This window comes from Lacerta agilis, chromosome 1 (assembly GCF_009819535.1).
Source record: "Lacerta agilis isolate rLacAgi1 chromosome 1, rLacAgi1.pri, whole genome shotgun sequence".
NCBI classification, from domain to species: domain Eukaryota; kingdom Metazoa; phylum Chordata; class Lepidosauria; order Squamata; family Lacertidae; genus Lacerta; species Lacerta agilis.
The window spans coordinates 60,259,602-60,272,340 of NC_046312.1; the positions used below are offsets into that span (position 1 = coordinate 60,259,602).

A 12,739-nucleotide genomic window follows, 5' to 3' on the forward strand; every position below is an offset into this window, starting at 1 on the left:
ATGCTTGCACCTGACAAAAGTGACAGCATTAGTAGATACAAAGTGGATTCAATAACTGCTAGGAGTAGCTTGAAGCAAAAGTAGCATGCCTTGTGGCACCTCAAAGACCAACAAAGCTCTCATTAATTAACTACAGTCCAATTCAAGCTGATGACACACTGTGCTATATTTCATAGAATCATAGAGTTGGAAAGGACCCTAGGGGCCATCTATCCCAACCCCATGCAGTGCAGGAATCTCAACTAAAGAATCCTTGACAGATGGACATCCAGACTCTGACTCTATATGAATCAGGAGAAGCTTTGAAGGTGTTGGACCAGGGTCTGGAGACTGATAAGACAGAGATTGGGGGGGGGAGTTTTTGTGTCCAGAAATTAGGGGAACAATCGGTGCTAGAAAGGCTGGTACTTGCCTTGAAAAAAACAGGTATGTAGCTACTTGATTCAGTGTGTCATTGGAGGCCCAGCTGACATCTATGCAAAAGAGTACTTATGCACAACTTTAGACAGGTTCAGCCCTCTAGGTGGAGTGCTAGGTTGCTTGTTAAGGAACAGAATCTCTTGCCATGACTACCCCGTTTGTGTGGACAGGCAGAGTCCCCCAACCCCCAGGCGACCCCCGAGCGGAATAATGACACAAGACAATGTGCTATGGGATTAAAATTGGCCACAACTTTATTAAGATTCAGATGTAGGGAGACCTTGGCTCAGGCATTGGGTGTTTATCCTTCCCAGCCCCCAGCCAGGGATCTGGGAAATGTCAGAGTTATCCAGAATGTGTGGGGATTTTGGCGCCACTGGTGGGGAAGAGCAATGACAACCTCTCAGCGTATGGACAATGCCTCCCCCCAATACCCCTTTAACGGGGAACCCTGTTATCACCGCCACACTGGGGGCGTGGAGTCACCGCCCCATGCCCCCCCATTTAGGAAGATGACTAAAGGATTCCGCCCAAGGCCTGAAACCGCCAAAGTTGTGACGAATTGCTACGGGAAAGGCGAAACCTGCCAGTGCAGGGAAATTCCTTTCTGGCCCTTCAACAGCGGCCTTGGCATAGCAGCGCCTGCGTGCCTGTGGGGAAAAAAGGTTAACCTGCAAAGTAAGCGTTAATTGAGGGAGTGAAGCGTGGGAGCAGCTCTGGTGCCGGCTGCTTCTTCTCAGGTAAGCTACACCCTCTATTGTGTGGCCTGGGTAGTCCCTCCCCTTACCTGGCCAATCACTTGGCAACGCCTCCCCCAGGCGGGATTGGACGGTTAGCTGGGTAGGCGGAGACCCCAGTTATCCCTTCTGGGGGAGGGTGCAGCCAGCCGAACTACCAGGTGTCACCCAGGAATTCAGGGGGCTGTGCGTGACCATGCAAACGTCGCGCCCACCCATTTGATGTGGGGAGCGGTCATTATAGCAGGTTTATAGCAGCCTTCAAAATGGCTGTTATTCATGGCAGAACTGTAATGTTGGTTTAAATCAGGGGTCAGCAAACTTTTTCAGCAGGGGGCTGGTCCTGTTTTAAGCTCTGATGTATGGCTGTGCTGGGCATCTTTCGGAGGAAGAGCAGAATGAAAATCACCATCATCTTCAAAGGTTGTGCATACATAGGTTTTACAATTTCACTCATCAATTTGTATTTTCACTTGGATTTCTAAATATGCCTAGTTCTGTTGTTGCATCCTCGGAGTCGCTTCTACAACAGAGACGTAGCTTGGGAAGTATTACTTGCATGCCTGTGATCATTTATCAGTTCTAAAACATATTATGATGTACCCAGTGGCAGTATTGTCATAACTGAAAGTTGACCTGTTTGCATAAGTAAGGGCATAATGAAACCTCCCCACTCCGCATACCACTGACCTCTACACCTTCTCCAATTATGTTTGACGAGTTACACGCCAACTCTCAAAAACTGCTTTACAGGGATCAAGCAGGCCTCTTAAGTGGGTAGGAGGTGTTGAAGAAAATAAAGCTCCCTGCTTTATGTTAGCAGAAATTGGGTGCAAGCCGCTGAGTGTAAAAACTTTCTTTATTTTGAAAGGAACCAGTAGCCCACATGTTTACTGTCTCTCTGTGCTGTTAAAAGATTCCAACACATTTGCAGGTTGTTTTTTAAAAATGTACATAAAGCTGTCAAGATTATTGCTGTAAAAATGACTTTTGCAGTGCAGGTTCAAATTCCCTTCCAGTAGTTGACAGAAATTGAGTAATATTTCTTGAACGGTTCCCATCTTTTGTTTCAGGCATGAACACTAGCAAGAGCGAGACTGTCAAAGAGCCCCCATTGAAGCCGTCCCGGAGATCCTTGCCATGCCTTGCTCAGAGCCAAACGCACCCGCACAGCCTCAGCAAGCATTCCTCGTTCCTGCAGCCAAATCGTGTGCAGCCTCAACCTCAGCTAGGGAGTGCAGGGACATCAACCGCTACCGTCGATGTAGTGTCAGAACGAGGTGAGCTTTGGCACACTGAGGCCACTGGCCTTCTTTCACATCTGCGATACATTCTGAACGTAGCAAACAAAAGGAACGGGGCTGTGTGATATAAACAGTGACCTGAATGTGAAATGTTTATTATGCCTTTCAGCTAAAGTGATGGAAACCTTGGAAAACAATTTGCTCAAATTATCTAATACAGAATACAGCGATCCGTTCTTAGGTGAGTTTGTCCTGCTTTGTGATTGATCAAAATAACTCTTTCCACTTTGGACAACCTAGAGCTGAAATGTGAAATTATTAACTGCTGAAAGATTCATATTAAAGCAGCAGTTGAAATTCCTGTGTGTTGGCCTTTTAATTCTTCTCTGGTAATGCAGCTTGGTAGGCCAGGAGTGGGGGAACCTCTAGAGCACAGGCCAAGCAAGTTGACCCATGAGGCTGTTTCCCCCAAACCACATTCACGTCCATAAACCCATTAGCTGATGTCATTCATAACATTATCTGATGATTACAAGGATGGAGTTAAATCCTGCATTGGCTGTGTGTGCATGCCAGTTCCCAACAGAAAACAGCAGTGCACAGCCAATCTGAGCAGGATTTAACCATCACTCACCAGCTGATGAGTGTAGCTTAAATCTTCCTGAATTCTGCAGGATTCCAAGTAAACCTATTCCTGATTCAGTAAGGTGATTCTATGCAAATCTGTATAGTAGGGGTGGGGGAGCTTTTTGGACTCATGGACCAGATGCATATAGGTATCTGCCTCTCACGCTAAATTTGACATGTGAGTGGGGTTAATCCACCTGTCAATCATGGGATGACATCTGATGAGTGGGAAAGTAGGATTAAACCTTGTGTTGGCTGTTTGTGTCTGCTCCCGGCAGAGATCAAAAGTATGCAACTAAGCTGAGCAGAATTTAAGCCCGTCTCATCTGATGAGTGGGGGTTAAATCCTGCTGAGTTTGGCAAGATTCTATGCAACCCCCTTTCAGATTCAGGAGCAAGTTTGCAGCACAATCCCCTGCTAAAATGGAGGGCCCCCTCCTTCATTTTAGTAGATGCATACATTTTGATGTGGTTTGATCTCTCACTTAGGTGGTACATATTTAGGTTCAGAACGGAAAATGTGACGGTTGGATCAACAAAGTTAATCCATTGTGTGTAATACGTACGTGGGGCTTACATTCCGGGGCCCCATGCACATAAGTGAAATTGCATAAAATTGGGATTACCTTCTAGACACCCTTTAAACACTCTCCTTGCTGCTCTCTCTTCAACCCATTCCAAAAATGCTGTATCTAATAATATCCACAACTAGAATTGAAGCTCCGGGGCTGGCAGGAGGATGGAGGATGTGGAGGAAAGTGATTGCTGCTGTTGTGCTAACCAGCATATCAGCTGTTAGGCGGGGAGGCTGAGCAGTACAAAGCCCCGCTGTTTCTCTTTGGGGCTTCCTTTGCCCTCATTGATGTCCTCTTCAGGCTCCAGGTAGGGTCCGCTCATGAACCTCAAAGTCTGTCCAGCTCTCTCTTGCTATTTCTAGGTATGAATTGAATTATTTATTTATTTTCCGGTGCTGTCACACATGAGTACAATACGGATCAGTGGGAGGGTGCCTGTAACAATTGCAGCTTCAGACTTTGTATAGAGGTATTTTTGTTTTTAAGCTGTAGCCTCTGATCCACAATGTCTCCACTATCACAAGACCTATTAAATAGGGCTTGTTCTTCTTGTGAAACCCTCTGGCCACGGAGGTGTTTTGCATGAAAAAGTCAGGACGACACGACTGCGGTCACTCTTGGAATGCTGACGGGGCTTACATAACCCCTATGATTAATGGCTTTCATTTCTTCAGTGATCTACTACGAACTGCCCCAGGAGGATATTAAAAGATGGATCTGAATTAAGTGTGTGAGATAAATATTTAATCATGAAGCTTCAAGGAAGGACAAATAAAAGGGGAAACGGTACAGCTCTGTACAAAAGAAGGCAAGGAAGCACGGACACTGAAGCCATTAATGCAAAAGGCCAAATCCCAGCTGAACTTTGAGCCAACAATACAATAAGATGTAATTGCCGTGTTTAGAACAACAAGGTGCTCTGAATGAGTGTGGATAAAAACCTTGTCTCGTGGTTTGGACGTGTATGGGTAAAAAAAAATGTTGATAATAATCTGATGGGTGGAGAATCCTATTGCAGGGAAGCAGTGGCTAAAGATTCAGTTCTGGAACGATAAGGTTCATCATTGATAAAATGATTCAGATTTGGTCTGAAGAATCTGTAACCCAGCAAGGTGAATGCAGCTTTCCAGCCACCTATCAACAGCCAAAAGGATATTTGGGGATCCACACACCCAATTTTTGCAGCCCCAGGCCAGCAACGCAGTCTGGAGGCATATGACAAGCTGCAGGCATATCTGGTGGTCTGCAGTTGATTTGACTCACCGGTTGCAAAGGCATAATTATGTGCTGCACTGAAAGGATGTGCTACTTGTAAACTTTTCTTTCCTGGTTTGCACATGATGAGACAAAGTTTAAAGGTTCTGTGATTTGTAACAAAAAGGAACTTCCCATTATGTCTCATACAGAAACGGTGGTTTGTTCAAACCACGGTATATTATAGCAGTCTACATTGGGCTACCCTTGATGGTCTGTAAACTGGGGAAACTGGCAAAAGCCACCACCCCATTCATTCATTAGAAGGTTTCACCAGATTTCAGTCTTTCCGCAACTGGAAGGAGACTTTTTGTTCATGGAATAGACAGTCTAGATCCAGACCTCTGTTTTGAATGTGGTTACTTTCCATTATACAAGTGCTGAAATTTATATATGGCAGAAGTTTCACAGAGAAGAAGTTCTATGTACAAAGACATAAAGCATATTTGCTCTTTAGTAAGAGAAAGCACTGTTTCCTTTTAAACACACAATGGAAACACTCCCAACACATCAATCAGTTTGTGGAGTAATCTGTAGAGTCAGCGTATTAATTAACCTACATGCCACCTTGAGATTTCAAATAAACTGTAGAAAAGCTTAGTAAAACTGTGTTTAAAATGTTTGCCATGTGCATGAGCATAGGAGGCACTAAACAAGCTTTTCTTGGGGGAATGGCTGTGCATAGATAAAATCTGTGAAGAATCTGTGCTTTGGTTTTTAAAGATGACACAGCTGAAATCATCAAAGGAAGCTGAGTAATTAAAGGAAATCAATGTTTGCTTTACTATTTGATGTTCAGAATCTGTGTGAACTACTTTTAGTGGATCTCTTTTCTTTTTAGGTTTTAAGAGATAGTAATCTTTGCATCCCAAGCAGTAATGCTTTTTTCTATATGCTATAATTTAATTTTCAAATTCCATTTTTTTGTTGGCTCCAGGATCACTGAAACAGTGCAAATGTAACTGCTCCTTGGCTGAGAGTTTAAAAATGTGCTGTGGATTTGAATACTCCCTTCTCTACTCCCAGTGAATTCTGCCATGCCTTCCACAAATTGTTGTAACTACAGCATTATATGTGCAATACATCAGCATTAAGAATATTTACCAGGCCTGTAATTAGATAATTAGATTTTGTAACCAGGATTTAAAGCGGATATGAATCCCGCAGTTATTACAAACCAGGGAGAATTAGGTGAGAGTATGTATGTGAGGCCATTCTAATCAAGTTGGGAGTTTGTTATATCTACATTGGCCAACAAAATAGGAATGCTAGTTTCCTGATGAGATTATGAGTTCTGCTATTTCTAGAACATAAATTATCTGAAAATTAGTAAATAAGAATCAGTGAGATTCATCCATGAATATGGGTTTAATGCACACCAGAAACTTCTGCAATAAGAATCTGAGAACTTCCTTGCCACTGTAGTATCCTAGATTGTAGAATACGGACCTTTACAAGGTTCAGGGACTCCCAGCTCTTTGGCACAGAGATCATTAGTGCTATTTTAAGGATTCTGAAGTTTCCAGCATCTGTGTCACATGCATATTAATAGCCTGCCATGTTCTCTTGCATGCCAGCCGGCGAGTTTGAATTTGGGTACTCCAAAAAATTAAAAAATTAAAAACGGTCTTCTTCAATATTTCACCTTGGTCATGAAATATTACTTATGTACTAAGTTAAACTAAATTATAGATGGCGATACTGCATCATTTGGATGGAGTGAAGTGTTGTGTGTGGTCATCTAAGACACAATTAATTCATGAAAGAGTAATTGAAATAAGGGCCTCAGTGGAAATCAAATTACTTTTCCAGACAGCAAAGACACAGAAGGTGTAAAAACATAATGGCTACTGCTGTCCTCACCCCGCCGTCCACCACAAAGAATTGTGCCGATCTTGTATCTTTACGATGATGTTCAAGTACTTGGAATCAATACATTATTCCGCTAGGATAATGATGAAACTAGCCTAGTGAAAAATTACATTCTGCCGTTGGAATTCTATGTGAATTAAGAAATCATTCCAGGGTGTCTTCTTACAAGACTGGCTTAATGAATGGTCTGAAGTTGAAACTTACATGATTCACAAATCTACTCCCAAATAATGTGTGTGTTTGTATATGCACAAGGCAGCTTGTAAAGGCAGCTTTAATCTCTGCAGCTTAATCATCACATTTATTAGTCATAAAAAAATTCAAAGCTCGCTAACGGTGAGGGTGGGGAATTGCAAATCATCTCTATTTAAGAGTGGAATAAGGGTTTCACTTCCCTAAAGATTACATAGTAGTTCAACTGCTTTACAAAACAAGGTCCTAAGAAATATTGCCTTGGATTCAGAGTTCCTAATTGTACGTTACTGGGGAAAGAGGAGGTGGGAGATTTTGTGGCCCATGGAAAGCTGCTGTTGGGATCTGGGGCATTGTCTGAAAATAACCCATCAAAATCAGTAGGGCTTGGTCGTCAAACTTCCCTCCCCCCCCCCCCTCTGGTCTTAAGTTTAGTTTGCTCCAGTTCTACATCAGTTCATGAACAATTTTTTAAGTCTGCATGGAAAAGTATATGCATTCTCTGTGCATTTCTGTCAGTCCTTTCTTCTTCTTCTTTTACAAGCAATTTCCACAAAATAATGCATTTCCGTATATGCACAAATATCCAGGCTGTGTACAAGTAACTCAAAACTTATACATAATAACTTGAGTGCATTCAGCTTTATGTGGTTGGCAACAATTTTTTTTAAAAAAACATTAAGGTGGCAAAAAGGGAGCAGGCGCCTGGGGGGCCCTTTGGCCTTGGTGAGGGTTTTGGGGGGAGATATTGGGTAATTTTTGTTTTTGTTTTGATTATGTATTTTGTGGATTTATATTTTGATTTTATTCTGTAAACTGTCCTAAGACCTCAAGGTATAAGGTGGCATATAAATAATAATAATAATAATAATAATAATAATAATAATAATAATAATATCACCCACCATTAGACCCAATAGTCAAGACAAAAAAAAAATCCTTCCAGTAGCACCTTAGAGACCAACTAAGTTTGTTCTTGGTATGAGCTTTCATGTGCATGCACATCATGCACGCGAAAGTTCATACCAAGAACAAACTTAGTTGGTCTCTAAGGTGCTACTGGAAGGAATTTTTATTATTATTATTATTATTATTATTATTATTATTATTATTATTATTATTATTTTACTATGGCAGACCAACACGGCTACCTACCTGTCATTAGACCCAATGTATTTTTACTATACACAATTTTGGCTTTATGCACTACTATCCCCAGAATGCAACCCACTGTATACACTTTCCCTTCATATATGCTTTTTTGTACACAAATTTTGGTTGGAGAACGACACCCCAAAACGCAGAGAACTGCGAAATTTGAATGAGCCGTGTTTCAATCTGCATATTGCTCTAGGGAGTGCAAATTAAGTGTGTAGTGAATAAATTTCACCCCTATCCCTACTTGTTTCTGAGTAATGCTTCTTTTGCACATGTTAGATCTGACTCTGGAGAGCTTAAATTTGGCTAGATCATGCCTATCATGTTTTCAAACTGTTTTTGAATTGACAAAATCATGATTTTAAAGCAAAAGTTTGATTTTTCGCTTCTGCCTTTTGCATATTTACTCAGATGTATCAACTCTGAGTTCGGTGGGATTCATTCCCAAGTAAATGTGCATGCCATTACAGCCTAAATTGTCTCCCAAATATTTTGTTTTGGAGAAAACTGGGAAACTACCATCCCGGTCACCAAATTTGAAACCAGAGCTGCATCAATTGCAAAATGCCGTAATGGAAGATTGCACCCCCATTTTTACCACAATGTATTATTATCTGCATAAGTGCTATTAAAAAAATAATAGTATCCTGTAGTTATTGACAGAAGAAACGTTAATACTGTAGTCAAACAAACAAAAAAAAACCTTAAAAAATCCTGTAGGAGATATTTTTAGTTTTGTATACATTATTGTAAGGATTGGCAGGCAAAGCATTGCAATAATAGCGAACAAAAAGTGTTGACCATGCTTTTAGAAAGTGTTTGTAGTACCCTCCAAAAAATAATAATCAATGTTTGGCTTTGCTCAGTGTCTATTACTTTTGTGGTCTGCAAGCACTGTGCTTTGCTGAAAAGGCAAAGCAAAAACAGAGCAGCTCCTTAAAATTTATATAGCTATTGAAGATGCTCCCCCATTCTTGGCTTCATTTGATGGCCAGAACACCTGAGAATTATTCATCTCTGAGTGGAGAATGGAATGTGAATTCTCCAGTTGTTCAGCAGCATTCAGCAGGGAGGGCAAGCAGGGTGGTGTTATGTGCCTGGCTTCCAAGTCTGAGCATAGTTGCCATTTTCTGAGAGGGCAAGGGGTGAGGCATGGGTGCTGAGTACAGTGCTAGTATGGGCAGCACAGCCAGTCAAATGCTCCTGTTGCCCATGCCACACCGAACTCCCCATGCCTCACCCCTTCCCCTTCTGAAAGCTCTTCAGAACTAAGCAAATGAAAAATTGCTTGTGGCAAATTTTAGACCTTTCATTACAAATAGGGCACTGGAAGATGATGGGAACATGTGACAGGTAAATGAAAGGTGGATCATTATGGGAATTGTTCTTGTACCTTTGCTAGAATGTCTCCATAGTCATATCAAATGAGTCCATCTGTTTTTGGTATTTTTCCCCCCTCTCAGACATAGGAAGAGAAAAAGACACATATACAGATGATTCAGAACATGGGAATTACGATTCTCGTACAGATCAGTCTCTGCTTATTAAAAATACGCCTACGAGACAGAAACCAGAGACTCGGACTAAGTCATCATTGAAGGTAATGAATTATAGGATACGGTTCTTGCAATGTATTGTTATTTCTGCTGTTGGGATGGTTCACTTTTAAACATGCATTAGGTAGGTCCATTACAGACAAACGGATCGACCACTGTAATGTAATACTAGTGCTATGAGGATGATGAAGTCTAAGAGAATTCTTCCAAGTATGAAATGTCAGAATAGATTAAATTAAAGAGCTAGGATTAGTCCGTGTGATGTTGTTGTGTTCTCACTGGTGCAATAACTGTTTGTTTAGTGTCTTCTCAGTTTAAGATTTTCAGGGCTCTTTAAAGAAAGGACAGACAGACAGAAGAGACCAGGATTTTACATGGTACAGATAATCTTGATTTGTTTAGTCAGTGACCCATGGCCAGAAGATGTGATGGACTGTACATCACACATATATGAGTCAACTTTGAGGTTACACAGTTTCCTGGTTTGGAAGTAACGTGATCTGCTTACCTGAGGCAACCAATTCTTCACCAAACCTGTGATACCAATCTGACATAAAATCCATTCTGTTAATAAAAGGTCCTCTAAGATAAAGGATCATCTATATTGTAACAAATAAAATATGGCAAGCTGATATTAAGCACAAGTCCCTAAATGATAACATGCATGGCTGTAGCAATGGATCCTTCCCTTTTCAAATGCCTTCAGTTTATGTATGCAAAGATTGCATGGGGAAAAGTGAGTCCATGTCTGTCGGAAGGTTTATGGTGCATTTAGAACCATATGTCAGTGGTTGCCATTTGAGGATTGTGTCAAATTTGAAAGTGTATTAGGTTATTATGCTGAATTGAAGGAAGAAAGAAAGTGTGTGAGTGGAACACCCAAATTGCATATGCCTGAAAAACTAGGGAAGGAATTCAGTGTCAAGCTCTTCCGATTATTCTTTCAGCACAAGTATTTATGCTTGCCAGATGAAACCGCCCCTCCCCCCCTCTGTGTGCTGTTCTTGGGGTTCTTCTGAGCCTACAGAGCAGATTTGGGGGAGGAGGAAAGCCCCATTTTGCTAGTAGGAGCCCTGCTCTCAGCTGCTGGACCTGGCTTGTCGGATGGTGAGGGGCTCAGCATGTGCTATGCTATCAGGAGGAAGGGGATAGCTGTGGATGGTGAGAGGACTGAAGTCTCTCCTCTTACCTTCTCTCTCCTGTTTGCCTCCTTGCCATGAACACTGGTCCCTTACTTCCTGGACCTCATCAGAGTGTGGGGCAGGTATCACTGATCTGATTGGCTGCAGGACGATGGGACACATTGCCACCTGCAAAGTTCTCCAGTACAGGGTTAAAATACTTGTGCCTGCGTGGATATTCTCCCTGAGACTGATTTTTACTCAAAAGCATGACGCTGCAATCTCCAGTAAAAGTATGCTCAAGGGATGGAGGAGTGGAACATCTCCTTCTCCTTTGGCCCTTTTATTAATTCAAAATTAATCTTCTGAGTAAGAAAAGGAAACTTTTTTCCTCTTACCCCATGAAGCAAAATGTGGCTTGAAAGTGGTGGCTTTGCTAATAATAATGGCTTCAGCAGATTCTTCCTCCCTTCACCTGACCCTCCAGCAAAGATGCTGTAGGCCAGCCTTCAGGAAAATAGAAAAACATGGGAAGTTTGCTGCTATGGCCTAACCCTAACCCATTGCCTCAGATCTGAATAAGAAAAAAAGGGCATGATATGGAATGGTTTGAGATGGAATGGTTTTTATAGAAATCAAATAATTGTGGCCATATGTAATTTATCCACTTGTAATGCAATTAAAAACCAATGCTATAGACCTGTAACTTTCTGTGTCTTTGGCAGGACAATATCCTTTCTTCAAAATTAATAGTTCATTGTGCTTTGTTTAAGCTTGTAATATCACAGTTAATTATAATTTTTAATTAAAATATTCTAAATTAAATTTATATATTTGTCAGAAAAAGAAAACCCGTAAGGAAAACATACATGATTAATTGCCGTGTTTAGTTTGTGTCACAAACAGAGGGCAGTTTGTTGTGAGCTTTCTTGACAGACCTTTCAGGTGCTTCATTGCAGTTGTAAACCTCTGCTGAAAGGTTGTAACTCCTGCAGCTTGGATTCTTTCAGATGAAAAGTTTCATGAGCTCTGAACGATGTCTGCATGCTAATGCAAACTATTTAGTTGCTGCCCTCAACAGCGGTGGCCAATTTTCTGTAAAGGGCAGATACCTGGGATTCATTATTCATTGCTGAGTTATTTACAAGCCCTTCTCTTGGGGCCAAATGATGAAGTTCTTAATCCCTTTCATATTAACTTCTGCAGGAAACTTTTCAGCAGTGCTGCAAGCTCGGGGCATTAAAGCTTTTCAGACCTCTTACCAAAAACATTGGTGTGATTTAAGTTACAGCACTGTAATACTGTGTAAGGATTTCGAGTATAATATCCATGGAAACTGTAAGGGCAGCCAATGAGATAAAGCAACGTGGCTCCTACATGTTACCTCAAGGAAGCAATGTTGATGCTGCAGTTTTCTGCAGTATTCATAAAGTAGCATATATTTCACTGCTTGTTCCTTGAGTTTCGTTGGCTCTTTAATTGCCCTCACTCCCTAATCATACAGTCATGCCAAGTACCTGCTCCCTGCTGGACATGGTCCCTTCCAAGTCTCCATCAGTTGTACTCCCTCACCTTGGGTTCCAGTTATTCACTTCTGTTCACTCACCAAACGAAAGCTCATACCAAGAACAAACTCAGTTGGTCTCTAAGGTGCTACTGGAAAGAATTTTCTGTTTTGTTTCGACTATGGCAGACCAGCACGGCTACCCACCTGTAACTGATTCTGCCACTAGCCATGGTGATCTTCCCTTCCTTTACTGTTAACAGGATCCACTCTTCTAGCCTTCCGTAGTCCTCTAATGTTCAGAAATATAAACTGAACCTGTGTAGACTGGGCTCTGGATTTTATTTATTTGATTCCATTTCTGAATTTCTTCCCATAAAATATCTCAAGGTGATTTGACAGTAAAAACATAAACAATTAAAAAACATCCCACGTGTAAAAACCTTTCCATATATGCAAACAAAAACAGCTTCAGATGT

The 12,739-nt window shown here is 41.4% G+C and overlaps 1 protein-coding gene across 1 annotated transcript in view; it reads left to right on the forward strand.

The window, feature by feature from the left end:
- Window positions 1–12,739, forward strand: part of ANO3 (anoctamin 3) — a 156,356-nt gene that overhangs the window by 55,642 nt on the left and 87,975 nt on the right. The window contains 3 exon segments of the mRNA XM_033151028.1: window positions 2,231–2,437; window positions 2,571–2,642; window positions 9,543–9,679. Coding sequence (XP_033006919.1) covers window positions 2,231–2,437; window positions 2,571–2,642; window positions 9,543–9,679 — 416 coding nt within the window.